Source organism: Filicampus tigris, chromosome 4 (genome assembly GCF_054856515.1).
Source record: "Filicampus tigris isolate MCC_2025a chromosome 4, RoL_Ftig_1.0, whole genome shotgun sequence".
In the NCBI taxonomy this organism is placed as follows: domain Eukaryota; kingdom Metazoa; phylum Chordata; class Actinopteri; order Syngnathiformes; family Syngnathidae; genus Filicampus; species Filicampus tigris.
This window is the reverse complement of record NC_141220.1, coordinates 10,765,025-10,784,517: the sequence shown is the minus strand read 5'-3', so window position 1 is coordinate 10,784,517 and position 19,493 is coordinate 10,765,025. Positions and strand designations below refer to the sequence as shown.

Below are 19,493 nucleotides of genomic sequence, written 5' to 3'. Positions count from 1 at the left end.
TAATTCACCATCTTCATTAAGATACAAAAGCATGTGACATTACCACTATTGCAGGGAAAGAAAAAAAATAATCAATGAAGTTGTTGTTTGTGGTCAGACTGCCGTTTTGTTAAACACAAAATCAATAGTGAGACTCCAGGGCTCCAGATGTCATCATGGAGTGTGCAAACATCAACAACATATCATTGGAATTCCCCTTTCTGACCAGAAATGGCAAGAAGAACCAGAAGCAGACAAGTTTGTATTTTGTCATGTCTGTATTTTGTCTCATTTTCACAAAACATGTACAGGGGAAGGAAAAGCCTTTCAATATAACCTGAGGTATTTTTTTTAGCATCAAGCAGCCTAGGTATCAGCATTTTTCCTTTAAAAACTCATCAGTGTTCTTTTGTGTTGCTATTTACAACAACTTAATAATAATAAGAATACCAATAAGAGTAATAATAATAATAATTCATTAACAACAGATTTAGCAAATGGGACAGCCTGCATCATATTTGTTACATATCATAAATAATGCTAACCACAATTTTCAAAACAACATGGAGGAGGGGTTTAGGAGCTTGATTGAGCCTCAGGCAAACAAAAGGAATCTATCAGAAGTTGTAGCAGCACAAGGTCAAATGCTAGTTATGGGTCAAAAGACAACACGTTTTACATGATGAATAAATAAGCATCTCGCACCAGGAGAGCGACATTTTCAACTGTTGTTTTTACTCAAAGCACAAGGCGGAAATAAGAGCGATAAATGTCAGAGACTTCCATGTTTTGTGCTGATGTGCTGGGCTTGGCTCACTGAAAGATCCCCTGAGAAGGAAAGAAAAAGATAGTGTGTGTGTGTGTGTGTGTGTCCGTGTGAGGGCCGAAGCGTTGCCTGTTAAGAAATAAGTGCATACAGTGTAGGGTGTGTGAGTTGGGTTCAGCTTTGGTGGGAAACACCGGAACTGGCTTTGAGAGGGTTTATCAAAAACTGTGCGTATGTTGCATAAAGTTGTTGTTATGCATGCCTCCCTCCAATGTCATGCACAAAACGCTCATGTGTTAAAGCCATAATCACAGACTTCTGCTGCTGTCTCTTTAAGATGCCACTAGCTTTGTCTGCGCCATCCCACAATCGAACTTGGTTACCAGAAAGCAGAAAAGTGCATTTCCAAGTCATACGTCACGCGCCCCAAAGAAGGAACAGCACATATTGCTTGCTTGAATCCGATGAATGTATGTATTTGTATGTGTTCATAAATACCATACAGCAAATAATAATAATAATAATAATCCAACAAAAGAAAAATGAAATAATTCCACAAAACATTATATTATATCTCATTACCAGAATGAACAATAAATTAAAAGTCCTTTTGAGTCACTATACATATACAGAATATATATGTATGTGTACATATATATATATATATATATATATATATATATATATATATACATATATATATATATATACTGAAGTTAGTTGTCTTTCTATTGCCAACCTTTCATGATGTATGCTCAGTGGCGACCACAAGTGGTGACAGAGAGCAATGGCAGGGTGGCCCGTGACCTGAAATTTCAGTGCCATGACGCCGCTAACACTGCAAGTGAGGGAGCCAGCGTCACTGTGCTTTAGGGTCACCGGTGAAAGTTGAGCTGAGCTGAGGCCCCGTCATGGTTTTGGCTGATCCGAGTGCCGTCTGAGCGGGCCTTGTGCTGCCTGCCGTGACACGCGCGCCGAGGCCACCGCCCATGTGGATGATGTTGCAATCGGACAGAACTGGACAAGCGCGTTTGATGTTTTGAGGCTTTTGGACACCGAAGTGGCGGACGCTTTGGGGTAAGATCAGATCACGAGTTGTATAACCATCCCAACGACTCTACACTTGACCACAGGCGGGTGGTTGGAGTCCGTGCTCCATGTCAAAACAAAGTTATTCTACATGAGAAGGATGCAACATAACGCAGGCACTGGGCCCCTTAACCGCAGAAGGTCAGTACCTACGGCCCGCCCTTCACTGCCTCGAGAGAGTTCGGGAGGTTGTGGTCAGGTAAGCAGCACAATGTTTCTGTCACTGTCTCTGTCTGTCATAGACATAGTCCTTCTAAAGAGGTCTCTTCCTGCCTCCAGTGATGTTAACGTCTATTATCTGTCAGGACACCTCAATGATCTCGAGGCTCCCGGAGAAACTCGACTGTTTCCCAATCTTCCCCAGTTCTTCCCGGGACCGCGTCTCCGAGATGCCCTCCTCGAATTCCATCTGACAGCTGCGGCGCTTGAACTGCTTCTCGGCGGCAGAGCCGCCGATGCTCGGCCGCTCGTCTCGCTTTTCCCGCTGCGGCATCGGGGGCTTCTCCTTCGGGGGTTTGTCTCGTAACCGCACGCTTTCGCTGCAACCGAACGCCACGTACGCCGAGCTGCTCCCGAACCTCACGGAGGACTCGGTTGCCGCGCCGCCGACCTCCATCTCGCCCCCCTCTTCGGCCCCAAAGCGCCAGGGGGCATCGGTGGTGGGGGTCACGGGAGTAACAGGGGTGGTGGCCTGGACAGTGTCTCTGTGTTTGGTCCACATGGCCCCAGATCCCACGGAGGGCAGAGACGGCAGCGCCAGAAGCAGGGAACCCTTTAAGTTCTCGTCCTTTGGGTCAAGAGACAGGCTGAGGGACTGTGGCGGAAGTTGTTGGAAATGGATGGGTGAAGTGCCGGCGCTATGCTTGCTTGCTTTCCTTCTGGGTCTGGACGCCGAAGAACCGGGCCGATGGACCCCTTCGCTTCCTCCGTGCCCCAAACCTCCGATGCTTCCCACGCTGCCCGGTGAGGGGAAGGGGGAGTCAGAGGAGCAGGGACTGTCCAGGATGGGAGACTGAGAGCAGACGCCATTGGAGGTGCCCGTTTCGGGGCTGTCCAGTTTGCACAGCTTGGGGACGTCTTCAGAGTGCGTTGGTGCCGCGGCAGCAGAGTGTGGACTGTTCGGGGAGTACACAGATTTAATGTCCAGGGAGAAGGAGCGTTTCAGACGATTCGTGTCCATGATCCTCTCCGCAGAGAGGTGCAAGCCGTTGAAGCCTTGCTGGAGGGAAGCGGGTGACGGTACCTTGGGCTCATGTGGCTTTTGTGGCTCTACCACCGATGAGTCATAGTTGCTATGGTGACCGTTCATCTCGAAACACGTGTTGACACCGTTGAGCTCAGAATTTTGCTTTGAGTGGCCGTCAAGGTTCTTGTCATCCGAGCTCGAAGTTAACGCTTGGAGCAGTCGTAAGCCTTTCTCGAACTCCAGCAGCTGGCCCAGGAAGTTAAAGTTGGGGGATATAGAGGGTCTACGGTCCTTTACAAACCTGTCGGATGCAAAAAGAAAAGAAAAACAAAACAGTGAGTGTTTTTAAAAAGTCAAACAGTACCGTAGTGTAAGGACCTCATAAGTGTTGGGTGTCAAGTGTTCTAAAGGTTCCACTACACTCTGCATAACCCCAGGCAGCGGCCACACATACAGTATATCACGGTCGGCACATTTCCTACAAAAAGTCAGTTGCCTTTTGAATGTGCCTGTCACCTTAGCTCGGCTGTGTGGGAGGAGTGAGCGTACCTGTAGGCGTCATCTGACGACAGGCCCATTGTCTTCATGATGTATGCGATGGCGATGGTCGCCGATCGCGAGATTCCAGCCAAGCAATGCACAATGACTCTGCAGTTTGACACCTTGGCTTTGTCTGTTGGAGGAAACGAACAGGTAGAGCTCAGGCCACACAAATGCACACAAAAGCAGCGGCACAAAGTCTGATGACAATCAGCCTCTATTGAAAGAAACTTGACGACAGAAGGTCTCCCCGACGGAAGTTTTGTACCGGATTCTATTGTTTGCTGTACTACACGTGAACCTTTATTAGCCGTGACAGTGGTACGTATAGTGTTGGATGTTGTGGCATTCTTTAACAACGAAGAGTTCTAAATGATCTTACATGTTACTAATCTAACTGATACCGATGTACGGTTTTCGATATGTCTCAATATGATTCGATATGATTCAAGGACGGTTCGGTTTGAAAGTGGAGCGATTCGGTTCGATTCGTCTCAGTGAGATTACGATTCCATTCGATATGGTATGGCTCAGTTTCATAGTGTATGATGATGCAATTACTTTTTGTTGTTATTTTACACACATTTGAATGAATTTGGCAGTACTCTAAATGTGCCAATTCCTTCTAAGACATATTTCTTCAATAAAAGACGATTCCTTACACATCTCGATACATTTCAAAGTGAAACGATTCGATTCGGTTCGATTCTATGCACTCACGCCTTTTAAATAAAAAAAAAATGTTTTCCGGTTCAAAACGTTTTTTGTTACACCTCTACTAAATGATGCATCTTGTTCCATCTTACCAATGAATTCATTTGTTTTGTCCAGCCAAGGAAGCAATTTCTCACAGTAGTTGTCGTTGACTGGGATGCGCATGAAGTGGCTCTCGCTGATGAAGTCTGGTTTGGGGCAGGTGTTGCTGGCATTCAGTACATACGTTATACCATTCTGAGCCATCAGATCCTGCAGAGACAGAAAGAAAACGTGAGTCCAATGTCTTTTTACTTCCCTCCAGGAAACAGTATGAAATATAGCGATGCAATGATTGTCCTGATTTAATCAAATGTTATTTAGTTGCAGTTAGCTGAGTACTCAAGACAACTTTTAGATGAAATATGTTCAGGACTCCACTCCTTAAAGAGACACAACGTATCCCCAAATGAGCTAACGCTTTGGCAACAGTGATAAGGGAAAATAAATCCCTTCTAAGTCCGATTTCTTCAGCCAGGATGCGCTGTCTGCCTTGCAAGTTCCAGTGTGCTACAAACCTTATTGAGAACATCTTTCTGGGAGCCCAGGTAAAGGTGTGGCAGGATACGAGTGGGCCCGACATTGGCCACGGGCAAGCAGGGCTGCGACAAGCTCATAGGAAGAGCCGTGGCCGGCTTGCCTTCACACAGGCCGGGGAAGCAGGAGGAGAAAGCGGCAAAGCCTCCTGCACAGACACAACCAGAACGGCTCCATTACTCTAATTGTTTTCAGCACTGAAGTCATTTAATATAAGAGGATTTACGCAAGGTCTCATGAGTGTAAAAAAAAAAAAAAAAAAAAAAAAATCTTGCACCATTAGCAGAGTAAACAGTTTCTCGACTTTCAGAGGTGACCCTGGGCAACAATGTCTGGGTCCTGCTTAGTGCAACAGAAGCAAAGAAGAGGCTCTCTTGTTCTTCTGTGTGAGGTTAACTGCAGGGTGGCCAAGAATGTGCGTGTCTGGCCCTTTAAGAGGCAGGCGGCTCCACTTTTGGCATATGTGTGTGTGTGTGTCTCTGTTTCCTGCATGAGCTCATGTCCTGTAGAAGTGCATTGCGTCAGGCTGGGGGAATGAGAGAGGCCACAGGTGCACGGCCAGGACAGAGGCCCAGTTAACGTCCCCCTGACAAGCGCACGGCGTGACACACAAAACACACACACCTTAACAAATGGTTGCAGTGTGTAAAAAGATGATCCCAAAACATGATCGCCTAATCTTTAGCGACACACTGGCAATGACTCACAATGGCTCTGTGCAAGACACCGTCCCTTTCCAACACACACTCATCATTACTCTGCAGCACTGCGGTTGTATAACTACAGGGTGGGGGCCAAGGGGGAGGAGGTAGGGGTGAAGTGTGTGCGTGGGTGTGTGTGTGTGTATCGTGCGGGTAATGACCTCTCAGACGACTGTGGAGAAAAGAAGAGAATGCTAAAGGAACTTTCGAGACTCAGAGAAGAGATTAGAACCTAATCTAGGTTCAACCCGGCCTGACCCAATCCGGGACACACACACACACACACACACACACACACACACGCGCGTCCGCTGAGTGAGTGAGTGAGACATGACATCACTGTAAAAATGCAGCCCCCGCCAATGAAAATGGGGGTGAGGGCATTGCGTCTTTAAGTGCAATGTGGATCCCTGTCAGTCTCCTGCAGCTATTAACGGCGACTGACGGAGTGATGACATCAGCGCTCCTCCATGCATGAAGCGAGGGGATGGATTGAAGCGGAACAAATGATCAGATAACGCCCAAGAAGCAGGAACGACGGCTTTAATGCAAACTGCTGTGTAAATAAGACTACCTACTGTAGTCATCTGAAATTGATAACGCCGATGATGAGGGGGGATGAGGAAGGGGAGTTCTTTGAAAGGGCTACTTCCTGGACGTATAGCGACGGGTCTTCGGTGCATTGTAACGAGGAAGCGGTATGTTCCTCGGACAGCGGAAACAACAGGAAAAGGCTCATGTCACACGACAACCATTTCCCTTCTCTACGTGAGAACATTGTTCGAGAGTTTGTTAGAAGTACACAAGGCGGGACACGGCACTGTGGACGCAGCATGTTTGCTCAACTGCATGTGTGGGGAGAAAGTGTGTGTGAGGGAAAGTGGACAGACTCTTCTAAAAATATCCGCGCAATTAGGGCTGTGCAGTTCATCGGAATTCAATGACGATTATTACACTCCACCATTACAACATTGACAATCGTAAGAAAGGATGATTAATATGCATTTATGTCCAACACACTCTTTGTTTACACAAGGAAATCATATTTGAATTTATACATTTGCACTTTTTATTTTGTAACTAATGTTACACACTGTAAATTCTGTTTGCTCCAAAAGGAACTGACTTACATTTTTTTACATTGAATCATTCTCTTGTTTTGTACCAAAAAAAAAAATGTTTGAATAGTCGTGATTTCAATTATTACCAAAACAATTGAGCAGCCCTATAGGTGCTACTAGGATGAAATATGTGCCTGGATTGATATAGCGACTGCAGTCGTTGAAATCATCCCGTGTTGGATAAACAAATAGGAAAGCGCAGGAAACACGTCGTGCCAGTGTGTGACTCAAGGAATGAGTGGCAGTTATAGGAATGAAGCGGCTCAAGTCAGAGATAAGCCACCCGGGCCAATTGTTGTTTTAAAGGGTAGTTACATGACGTCAATACAATTGCAGACACCTCCCTTGCAGGCAGCGTTGGTTTTATTGTCACCCTTACTGTCACCTGGCCTCCCCTTCCTTGGAGTCGTCACGGACAACAAGGGGGGGGGGGGGGGGCAGTGCCGACAGTTGGTGTTCCCCTTGCGTGTTGTCAGGATAGCGCAGCGTCAAAAGAGCTCAAGGACGGACACGCGCTCAAGAGAGAGACATGACCTCACGTTCTCCGGAAAAGAAAACGACGGGCCGTGCCAATGTCCGAGCATAACGCAAACACACAAGTGAGGACTCGCAATGAGGTCATTGAAAATACCCTGTGACACACACCGAGCCAGCTGTCTGTGAACATGACATCAGAAGGTCAACTGGGAAGGATGAGTTCATCTTCAGTGCGGCGTGATAATCAGTCCAGCGTGACACGCTGATACTTTACACATGAAGACAAATGGCTGCGCATATTTGTGTGAGCCGGTGTCAAAAACTGTCGGCATCTTTCCAACGGATTGCGAGCTGCCATTTCAGTGTTTGAGGAATCTAGGCTTCGGCGAGGGGGAAACTACTGACTTTTGCGCATTTGAAGGCAACATTTTGCATCTGGAAACCGGCAAACCGATCTGTGAACGCGCCAGCTTAAAAACGGCAAACACAGATCCGGGAAAGAGGGCACTGTGTCGCCGTGGGCAGCGCTCGCCAGTGGTGACTTCCTTTTTCCGTTTCCCTCTGCCCAATTCATCACTTATGCAACTGCTTACTGACCCCCCCCCCCCCATCAACCCTTCTCTGTGAGAGTGTAGCACTCGGGCCTCTTGGCTGCTTTTCCTCATCCCTCATTTCTTATAACGAAGTCAAACGAATTCTAATCTTCAATCTTCCTATCAGGGATCAGTAGCAGATGTTCGGATCACACTCGCTGAACTTTTGTGAATCCGTGCGGAAGGTAGAACGATGAAAGCTCCAGTGGAAACCCGCGGGCCACTTTGGACGGAAATACACACCATGTGCCTATAATTGTTCATGGGAGCTCTGCTGTTACATCATCACTCCTATCGGTACAATTGACCGCTTTATCAATACAAGCCAAGTCACTCCCCCCTCTGTGTTCAAGCTCCTGTAAAGTGTGTAGCTTTCAGTTGTCTGTTAATGGAGAGATGATTTTCCCCAACCCCCCCCCCCAACACATGACCCTCCACAGCCTACGGGCATTGATCTGCATGAATGGCCACCATGCACCCCTCCACTGCTCTCCTCTTCGGTTCATATCAGGGGAGACATGACGCCATCCAGTGTGCACCTCCAGCTGTCCCCTCAACCCATGAGGCTACATTAGCATTTCAATGCGACCCCCCCCCCTCCAAACATGACATCATTGCACACATGTCCCACTCAGCACCACAAAGGCTGAATTGCAGCCTGGAGAAAGGAAAGGCTGAGAGTGTGTGGGGGTGCGTGTGTGTGTGTGTGTGTGTATGTTTAGGAGTGGGGGGCGCGTGATGACCAATTGTGTCAAAACAGACAAGATTGACAGTGCACAGATGAGACAAGAGGGTGATGTCATCTTTTCAAGCAGGCGTCATGCTGAGGACTGTTAGACAGTATGATTATCATGCTAGCCCGTCTAATGGTTAAACTGTTATTGTTCCTCTAGTTTAGTCCACACATAGCAACGATATGGCACTTTGATGAACTGCTGTTTCAGCACGTTATATAGTGTGATATAATGTAATGTAATATGCTGTAAAAGTGCAATGATAATCGATGAATCGTTTGGTTGCCTTTTTTAATTGAAATTGTCCAAATGCTTGGAATTTCAGAACCTCAAGAGTAAATATCATTGAAAGTGGACTGATTATCTTTGCGATGAATCAAAATAAAACATTTCTTTTCACTTTGGAAAACAATGATCAACATTGTTGCCTGTTTTCTGACCTCTAGCAGATCAAACCAATGACTGAATCATAAGCAATTGGTTCGTGCATTCTCAACAACGTCAATTTGAAATAACGTCCTGTTTTTGAATAAAGGCAAAATGATCGACAGATTAAGCGATCATCAAAATAATCGTTAGTTGCAGCCCTGATACACTGCATATTTTGCTGTAACCAAGCCTGCATCCAGCAGTCTATTTTGCGGAATGTGTTAAATGTCCTAAAATGTAGTACATTTTCGGGGAAAACGAGCCCGTCGCTTCCAGCGGCTGAGTCTGAAAGCAAAACGAACAGTACATGCTGCTGTGCAAACACATTGGCAAGCACAAAAAGTGGCGGTTTACTGTGCAAACAGCTTCAAACAGAATCACTTGCACTAAATGTATACGTGACACACGTGCGCGTAAAGCATGAGGTGGACGGATGGCTGCGTGTACTTTGTTCACTGTGAATGTACTGCCTCACGGCGGTGTGACAAAGTGTTGTCTTTGACACCTGCCGTGCACACGGCACACAATGATAACATAATCTCCACATACATTCTGAAAAGAGGGAGAGTGTGAGTTCTGGGTAAGAGAGCAAGAAAAGCCACGAAGAAAGAGAATGGCGCCTTTGTGACAGTTTTACATCTCAATGACCGCAGGCTGTGAGAGCACGAGCACTATGTCATACCGTGGGTCACAGCTCTCATTCTCTTGCCCGAATCCCCTTTCTCGTACTTTTCATTGGATTTTATCTTCATGATGTCATCCCCCTAATCCTTCTTCCTATTACGCCTCTAAACAGCGTAATGGAGAAGACAAAAGATGAGGGAAACTAATGTCAGCTTTGGCAAGAGCCCCCCCCCCCCCGTCTATCTGCTAGCAGTGCATCCTAATATTGTACAATCGCCACACTTCGAGTCACACTTGCACTGGAATATCTTAGTCCCCGTTGTTAAACGCTATCACAAGCTAAACCAGTGAGCACATTGGCACCATCCTTGCAACAAATCTTTTTTTTTTTGCATATCGTTGACGTACATAACAACAAGTAGGCCCTTGTCCATATCGTCAAAATCAAACACACACACACATGACTCGTCGCCGTGCGTCCAGGTGGGTACACACCTCGTAGCTCTCTGCCCTCCTTCATCCTGCGGACCCTGATCTTCAGCCTCATGTCTGTGTCCCGCGGGGCCGGCCAAAAACGATCGTCTGCGGGGGATATCACCACATCGAGCGGCATCCCCAAGAACGCAATCCGGCTTCTTCAGGGATGGAGCGACCCCTTGCACGAGTCTTGAGTCAAAATGTCCTCCTTAGAAAGCTGATGGGAGGTGAAAATTCCAAGACTGCTAAAACCGGATTGGATGTCAGAGAGACGCACGGGATATGCAAGCTGTTCCGGGCCTTGGAAATGACCCTCAGGTGTGGACCTTGTGCAAGAAAAAAATAAAAAGCACACGAGTCCAAGTATCAGTGGCGCTGCACCTCCAAAAGCCCCCAAACAAGTCCACACGTGGCCCGTGTCCGATGTGAATGCCAAAATCCCAGAAACGCTCTTGGGTAAATATTGAGCAATTCTGTAGTTTTGTGTAGAATGACGGCCACTGAGAGGGCAAGAGCAAAACGAGTGCGTTTCCCAGCCCAAATGTGCCAGCTGTATTCTGCCTGCAGCTGGTCTGAGAGTGTCTGTGTGTCTTAGTGAGGGCTCTCTCTTTCTCAGTGAGTCCACAGCAAGAAGAGCAAACCACTATTGTTGTGCGGCTCCACTCTCCGCGTCTCCCATTCGCTCGCTGGCCAGGGTAAAACTCCTCCCTCTGGCTCCCTCCTCTCTCCGATCGCGCTTTCTGCAATAGAGGATGACGCCGCCACTCGCTCTCCTCGAGCTCGGAGGGTGAATGAGCTCACCGGGGCCTGCCCCTCTTCGCTGCGCCCGCCCTCTCCAGTGGAGCAAGAGCTCCGTCATAGCTAATGTCCAAGGCATGTAACCACATTCCTTAGTCAGCCAGCAAATATGCGGCCACCTCAGGGAGCGAGCGGCAGAGCTGGCCTCTACTGGGGAAGGTTAAAGGCTAACAGGTACTTCGGCAGCTAAGCGGGACGACATGACTTAACGAGTTAAGTGACGGGAATGCGTGGCTTTATGTGGGCGTATGTTTGAATAGTTTGAGTCATTTCAATTATTTGTTTTAAGTGGAAACAAACTATAAAACGTCAACGGGCTGTAAGATTTTTAAGAGGAGTCAATAGCTTTTAACTCATTCACTGCCAGACATTTTCAGACCCTCTTTTATCCTAACGTTTGAAAACATAGGAAAAAATATATGAATACATTCCTGGGATTGAATGGCTGGACTCTGAAATGACAAATAAATATGTCAATGGCAAGAGGAAGTCAACACAAACATTTTTTTCCAGACTATGTTCTATGCACTGCAGGCCCGCTCGTCTAAACACAGCGTTCTGATTAATATTGCGTTTGTGGAAAATGAGAAATCCACCCGATTTTAGCTAGTTCAGGGGGCGGCCATTTTGTCACTTCTGTCGACTCAAGATGACATCGAAGTTGATCAGGGCTCAGATAACGACCAATCATGGCTCAGCTTCAGAAAACAGGTGGGCCGTGATTGGTCGTTATCTGAGCCCTGAGCATTTGTGATGTCATTTTCAGTCGACAGAAGTGACAAAATGGTCCCCCACTGAGATGTCTAAAAACGGGTGGATTTTGCTATGTGTCATGTGTGTCATCTTCCAAACCGCATATCCTGTACAAGTTCGCGGGGAGGTGCTGGAGCCTATCCCAGCTGACAATGGGCGAAAGGCAGACCACACCCCGAACTGGTCGTAGGGCACACACACAGACACCGTCGCTGAGTGGGAACCGATCCCACGCTGCCCGCACACAACTCAGTCGTGTGTACCACTACACTATCAGTGACCTGTATTTTGCTACTTAACTCATATTCCACAAACGCAATATTAATCAGAATGACGTGTTTCAACTAGTGGCCCTGCATGGAACATATTCTGGAAAAAAAATATGTTTGGATTGACTTCCCTTTAAGGACAGGAATGTATAGTGTTGGAATGGGAGAATGTGTGCAACCTCACTGTCCTGTCCAGTGTGGTTTTGTCTTTGAGGATGAAATTGGAGAGAGGAAAGGGCTAAATTAGGGCAGAGGGTGGAAAAAGAACCAAAGCGGACAAAAGAGAGGAAGCCTAGAGGTGAAAACGCAACAAGCTTGTGGTGTGCAGACATTCTCCATGTGACATTCCACTTACGCTTGGTACTTTACTATGGAATGACAAATATGTAGCCCGCAAATTCATCTACATGGGGCGTTAAATGACATTGCATGACTGCTTGGGGAGACTGAATGGAATCCGATTGTTACAGTGGCTTGCAAAAGTATTCGGCCCCCCTGAACTCTTCGACCATTTGCCACATTTCAGGCTCCAAACATTTTTTGGGGGGAAGACTCGGCATCAGGTGAAGTGGACTAAAATTCATATATTTTAAACTTTTTTTTTCTTTAGAAATAAAAAATTGCAAAGTGGGGCATGCAAAATTATTTGAGGTAATACGTGTAGAACTACTTTTTGCTGTGGTTACAGCTGCAAGTGGTTTGGGGCATGTCTCTGTCAGTTTTGCACATCCAGAGACTGAATTCATTCATCTTCTGAATTTTAAACACCTTCCCTGTCCCTGCTGGAAAAAAAAGCATCCCCTTAAGTTGATGCTGCCAACCACCAGAATGGTGGCTGGCATTTATACTGAGACTAGATTGCATGCAGGTGGACTCTATTTATGAAGTCATTTAGGTAAACATTGGATCGTTTCAAAATATCAGGGAACTTCTTGAGTGAGTTGGCTGCACTGGCCGAATTATATCAACACCCCACTTTTCAGGTTTTTATTTTTTTTTAAAGTTTAAAACATTGTATGAATCTCATTGTACTTCACGATTGTGTCACACTTGGTGTTGATTCTTCACAAAAAAAATCAAATTTTATATCTTTATGTTTGAAGCTTGAAATGTGGCAAAAGGTCAAAATGTTCAAGGTGGACGAATACATTCACAAGCCACTGTACCTACTTTCAGTTGTTAAACCAAAAAGTACTAAAAAAGAAAAAAAAAATGGAAATGTACATTTTAGATTGAATTATGTATATTTTTGTACAGAGTCTGTATGTTAAAGAAAAAGTACTATTCCAAATAAGTCTCTTTCATATTAAGCTGCATTAGTGATGTGAGGCCAATTCCCGAGCCTTTAGTTGATATATAATGCTTCACAAGTCTGATGTTTTTCAGTACATAAAGTCATGGCCAAAGATAAAGGCAAACACGCTTGTAAAAGATCTGTAGTTGGGCTGTGTTTGCATACTGATCTCATCATCGTCGACCACCATGAATGATCACAAACGGGTGAAAAGAGCCTTAAGCAAGGAGTGCAATTTAACAGGTCACTCAGCGTTGATGAACTTCTTCAGGATATCCTCCGCCTGTTTAATGTCCACCCATTAACACGGGCCACACACTGACCGTTGCAAACAGACTCAGGATCAAAACAATCTTTGCTCATCACATAAGTCATTTGTAACCCGAAGCATCACTGTAGTGCCAAAGCAAAAAAAAACGATATATAACGAAATATACAATCATACTGACTTGGGGAAAAAAAAAAGAAAAAGACTAGAGAGTGCAGTACCGAGGATACCTTTGCAACACTTGCTTGACTGGAACAACAATGACACAACTAGTCTAGAGTTCCTAATATGACATGACTGTGTTGCTTGCTACCTCTATCTTCTCCCACCTTTCCAAGTAACATGGCTGAAAATAGTAGATGTGCTAATTGGAGGATTACTGCGGGAGATACAGTATAGCAAACGACAGCCAGGCCGTTTTATTGACCGCACGTGTGTTCCCTGCGGCAACAGAAATAGGTGGTCCTGTCATTCTGGCCACCAGCTCTTCTGGCGGTTCTAGGAGCACAACACATAAACACAGCGATACCAACCCATTGAGAACATTTAGTTAAATCCTTTACGATTTCTTCTTCAGGAATTGTGAATGCAAATATAATGGATACGATTTGTGAGTCATGTACGGTCATGATAAACCGAATCAGAAAAAAAATCATTGACTACTCTTATGGATTATGGACTCATTTGATGTATTACTAATAAAAAGAGACAGATTTGGATTGAATGGCAGTTGCCTCTTTGCATTTACTTTATTTAACTCATTAAGGATGGGAGCGTATAACCGCGTTTCTACCACTAGAGCCGGGAGCGCTGTTGCGTCTTTCTACCTTTAAAGCCAGGAGAGTAGATGCGTCTTTCTTTTTTTAATCCAATTCTTGGTCTCCTAGCCAATTTAATGCATCAGAACATACACGTGACGGGGTCGGGAGACCGCGGAGGATGTCCCGGAATTTTTTAGAGCCATAGGCCTCATGGTGGACGTTGTCGATCACAGGAGCTCTGAAATAAGTAATGGCCGTGATATAGATGATGCGCTTGTGGACTTTGAACCAGTGGAACCAGTCCAACGCAATATATGGTTAAAATATATTTTTGTAGACAATGACGATATTTACGTCTTTGTAATAGTGTAGAGGGTGGTAATTACCACTCGATTTAAAAAATAAATAAAAATAGTGCTTCTCTTGCACAGACACTGCATTTTCACATCTTCGATTGAAAAATAATAATAAACTGTGTGAAAGGCACGTCTAAACTCGCAAATTCTTTTGGAATTATGTTTCTATTTGCTGCAGGGGCAGAGATATTAATTATTTTATATGTGTTGTATTTCTGGGAAAACTTACAGACAACATTAGGTTTTGGGGAGCTGTTGAGCCAGGCGCTTTAGGCCTTAATCAGTTAAAGTGTTATGACCTTTTCCCTTAAGAGACCGTTTCAGTCTGCCCTGGTCGGCGGAGCGTTTGAATGACAGCATTTGAGTATAAATTGTTTGTTTTGGGGTAAAATAAGCTATTTCAAATAACCAAGGCTTTGCATATTGATACGTAAATATACAGTATATTTGGGGAGTGCGTGTCCCCTCTTCCCTCACTGCTAAAACAGGCAGCGACAGGAGTGTAATCCAACACCATGGATCATCTGTCAGGATTGCATAGGAAGGGACGATGTCATTTTCCGGATCGGGGATCTTAGGGTGATGAGGACTGCCAGTTAATTAGGTTTGGTGGTTTGTGTATGTATATTAACGTGTGTGTGTTTATCTTTGAAGGACGAAATGAGAGGTACCTAGTATTAGGGATGATGTAGACAACGCTTTGCCCAACAAACATGTGTCGGTGCATCTTTGCACAAGTGTGTGTCTCTGTACACTATGTGCATGCAATTTACGTGTGTGTGTGTGTGTGTGCGTGTGTGTTTGTGTTGCTGGTGCTGGTTGTCAGGGGATCAGTAACAAGACTGCTCTTATAGTGATGTAATGCCTACAGGAGGACACAGCTGCCATGCCAAGGGGGTGAGGTAGTTGCTAGGGGAGAGATGGAGAAATTGAATGAGGGGGAGGTGTCGGAGGGGAGGATGGGCAAATTTGCAATTGGGTGAGGGGGATGATAGCTGATCTGGTCATCCCACAGGGGACATTGGTGGTGCGCTACGTAATCATGCACCGTATGTGTGTGTGAGGGTGACGAAATGCAACAAGTGTGCGTGTCCTTTCTCATCTCCTAAGTATTGCTAAAGGTTCTTCCCTATGATTCGGCTGATTTCATATTTCATTCAGATGGACGCTTCTAAAACGTCCCTCGAAACGCAGTGGCTTCAAATAACGCAACAGAATGTATCGTCAGTCGAGAACATATTTTTAGATTTGGAGTCATTTAACAAGGAAGAACATGCAAACTCCACACAAAGCAAACCGATATGAGGAAATCTTGAAAAGGATGAGGAAGTAGGCAGACGTATGTGGGATGAGGTTACAAGAAGAAGTGCAGATGAATGATGAAGTGGTGCGCCGGTGTTCCAAGCTACTTAACGCCCTAGAGGAGCTCAGCATCCAGTTACTTGTGCAATTTCACTGCTAGGAAATAACTTGGGTCAATCTGTTCAGTCCTACATCCACACACACACACACACACACATTGACAAGAGGAGGAGGGTAAGCTATCAAAGCCACCAGGCGGGGCTTTCAGGAGCAGATGGTCCTCATAAACCATAAATTGTACATCGTTCAAAATCCCAGTTGGAGCTATTAAGTAGTGTGTGCACGTGCTTGCGTGTGTGTGTGTGTGGAAGAATCGAATGAGGTGTGACACTCAATACTGGCCACCAGAGTATGAGCGAGGTAAGTGACAACATGGTGTGTCCCAGCATTTAGTGAACCTTGAACATTACCATTAGCATTTATGCTGTGACGTGAGTGTCATCACAGCTGTTCTCTTGAAGTTGTATTTTAGCTGCGTGCAAAGGCAAACAGAAAAAAAGTTCCTATTTCATTGTGTACTTCCTTGTACATTTCAACTTTATAAGGTGAATGTCAACACAGATATCAGATAAACCATTTTCGGTTCCTGTTTCCCCATAAAATGGGCTGGGAAACACTTGATCTTACCTCGCTCACTGTGTGTGTAATGTTTACATCGAATGCACACATGGCAGCAGGGTAATACTGCATAGCGTACATAAAGGCGAGCTGACAGCAGCTTAGGCCTCTGCGACAAAGCCTGACTGGCAGGTTCCAGATCAGTTTCATGTTAATTAGCTCCCCCCTCAGCACAGCAGGTTAGCATGTGGCAAAGCAAGAATGTGGTCCCATCATGCTATAAAGCCAGACTGCGACGGGGGTTCTGTCCTGGCTCGACAACAATATGCATCATTAGTCACAAATCAGTCAAAATGAGTGCAGACGTCAAACTTAATGTACCGGGGGAACATCACATTATCTTGCTTGTTGAAGGCAACAAAACGTATCATTCAGAAAAGGCTAAACAATAAACAACAGGGACAATGGAATTGTTTGCTTAAAATAAAATGACATGCTGGGTAATTCTGTTCCACTCTGATCCTGTTGGTGGTGGTACTGTGCATTTAAAAAGGGAGAGCCCACTACTCCATATGATTACCGTAAGTTCCATTTGCTGCCTCTGAGCGCTCACTCTAATCCATCCACAAAGGCACTTGTCTTATTTAGGCTCATGGTTGAGCTGGAGCCTATCCCAGATGAGTTTTGGCACCGGGTGGGTACACCCTGGACTGCTCGCCGGTCAAGGCAAGGCACACAGAGACAAACAAAAACACACACATTCACACTCACAGCAGAAAGCCCACACAAGCTCCGGGGGAAGAACATGCCAAGTAATGTTTGTGTAATCCTACCGACTAACGGCAAAGAAAACCTAACCTTGATCTTTTCGAGCTAATAACACAAATGGTCAATGATCATATTCATTGATAAAATCTACTACAACACCAGACATTAAAAGCATGACCCAACCTTTAATCACTGAGCAGTTTCCTCTCATACACAGTCAAGCTGCAGGAATGAGGCGCTGCACCCTGGAGACTATCTTGGTGACATGGTGACAGCGGCTATCACAACGCCCACAGCGAGGGTTGGCTTTCCTGCTTCAACAGGCCCCAGAGATATGTGTGTGCGTGTGTGTGTGTGCGTGTGTCAGATCCAGAGCCCAGTAGTGACATCACTGTGCCAGCTACAAAAGAACAATAGAGGAAGTCTGACGCCATGCAATGAGAGGAACTGGACAAGCCGTCTCCATTAGAGCAAAGCCAACGCCCTCATGATGCTACAGCATGCAGATGGTTAAAAGACAGACAAGCACAGCATTTTTAGAGTGAAAAAATAAATAAATCTGGTAAACAAGCACTCACATCCATGCTGAGTTCCTGATAGCTTCTATCACCCCCAAGGTGCACTGATGTCATTTGATCAGTTATGTTTATCAGGAAGCGGTTGCACAACAAGAGGAAGCGGCTGTTTGTGGGTTTCGTTTTTTTGTAGATGCGTGTTGCAGTTTGTGTATGAATGCCTCTGACTATTTATACATGTACGGACAAGGAACCATCATGAGGAAAACAAATGATCACTAACTACCACATTGCTTATTCCGGGGCCTCGGGCTTGCCGGGAACTCCTAAATTAGCTTGTTGTCATAGTGATGGAAAAAAATCTCACATTTCTATCAGGAAGCAGAGGCTCCAGAGGTTCGGTCTAAAAATGTGTGGTCATGGCGTATTAAAGCATTAGGAGCTGTCTGGCAAGTCTTTGCACCAGAAAAGACATACGGGATTTTGAACCGATGTCCCTAACATAGATAAGCCTGAAAAAATAAATATATAAATGACCAAAAAGGTTAGCAAGGAAGCGGTACTGTGGAATTCCTGAGATAAAGTGCATCAAAGACAGCTCAGTGATAAACAGGAATCTACCATTGTTTTGTGGAGTGACGCCATAGCAGGAACGGTAGTGGGCAGTCCGAGCATGAACGGAATGTGGCGGATGCACGCAAGTAGTGGGTATAAACTAGCCTAATTGAGAGTGACTCCTTTGCTTTATCGTGCTTCTGGTAAAAATTACCACGAGTGTGCAAGATTGCTTCAGGCTAACAGTGATTAAACTAATGGTGCTACTGAGCTAGCAAGCACTTGGCCCACATTCACCGCGCGGCTTCAGTTAAAGGCGCTGATGGGGACAAAACGTGGAGACACTAATCTAAGGTTAGCACGCTGCTCTACTTCGGCTTCTGTTGACCTGATGTGTTGAAACTGCCTAGGTAACCGTTCAAACAAACTATTTTTATTTGACGCTGCATGAATGCATTACACGGGTGGGTTGGGATGTTTAAAGGGCGTTCAGATAGATTTCAAATGCAGCCAAGCCCAAAAGGCATGCTCAATGAGTGGATTGTGTACACAAAGCAGAAATGGTTGAAATATTTAGGGCACGGTGGTACAAACATCCAGGAACAGGACCATTTTTTTTCTTAATAAAACAAACACCAAAAGCCAAGCTTGTTTTAAGCATGAAAGATTCAACTTTGACTAAAGACTTGACCTGTTCTCATCATTGCTGCTGTTTACAACTAACAAATTAATTGTAACTATTTTTGTGCAAAAAGTACATGGGCAAGTCAATCATTTGGTGAGGGTACAGGATACTCATCTTCCCCCCCGCGCTTTTCTCGACATTCCAAAATTTGACCTTTCTTTTGAGAAAAAAAAAAAGTCTGGATCTTAAAGATACAAATGAGGCACACGCAGGAGGTAGAAGTCTGCACTCTATCGAGTGGCATTGGTCATTCATAAAAGGTTATTGCAAAAACCGTTTCTCAAATTGGAAATTCCTCCGATCAGAAGTTCAATGCATCATTTCTGAATGGAAATGACTAGATATTCACATTGCAACATTACTTGATGATGGTGTGATGATGACTTCATCCTTTCTAAAATGCCTCAAAGCTCATCTCAAGAGTTTGTCTTAATCGTCATCGATTCTAATCTTGATCTGTGTCGCAATGTATGCACGGCCTGTACATCTTATATAAGATGGGAAAGTTCATTCATCTCTTGTGTGGGTGGTTCGGGTGAGTGCAA

At 45.2% G+C, this 19,493-nt stretch overlaps 1 protein-coding gene and 1 long non-coding RNA gene across 5 annotated transcripts in view; one reads left to right on the top strand and one right to left on the bottom strand.

Moving 5' to 3' along the window:
- Nucleotides 1-238: 238 nt before the first annotated feature.
- The window catches only part of dusp8a (dual specificity phosphatase 8a), a 42,117-nt gene continuing 22,862 nt past the window's right edge, over nucleotides 239-19,493 (bottom strand). For 3 of the 4 annotated variants that reach the window (XM_086027940.1, XM_086027941.1, XM_086027942.1), the window contains exons 4-7: nucleotides 4,832-4,998; nucleotides 4,367-4,526; nucleotides 3,570-3,693; nucleotides 239-3,321 (exon numbers count right to left, since the gene is read on the bottom strand). In XM_086027940.1, coding sequence (XP_085884066.1) covers nucleotides 2,136-3,321; nucleotides 3,570-3,693; nucleotides 4,367-4,526; nucleotides 4,832-4,998 — 1,637 coding nt within the window. In that variant the 3' untranslated portion in view covers nucleotides 239-2,135. Of the gene's footprint in view, nucleotides 3,322-3,569; nucleotides 3,694-4,366; nucleotides 4,527-4,831; nucleotides 4,999-10,024; nucleotides 11,409-19,493 lie in introns of those variants that run through there. The other variant, XM_086027943.1, reaches the window with a different exon arrangement.
- On the top strand, nucleotides 10,911-17,770 carry LOC147148455 (uncharacterized). The gene is made up of 2 exons (XR_015086453.1): nucleotides 10,911-11,016; nucleotides 17,411-17,770. It is a non-coding gene; the product is annotated as an uncharacterized LOC147148455 (long non-coding RNA).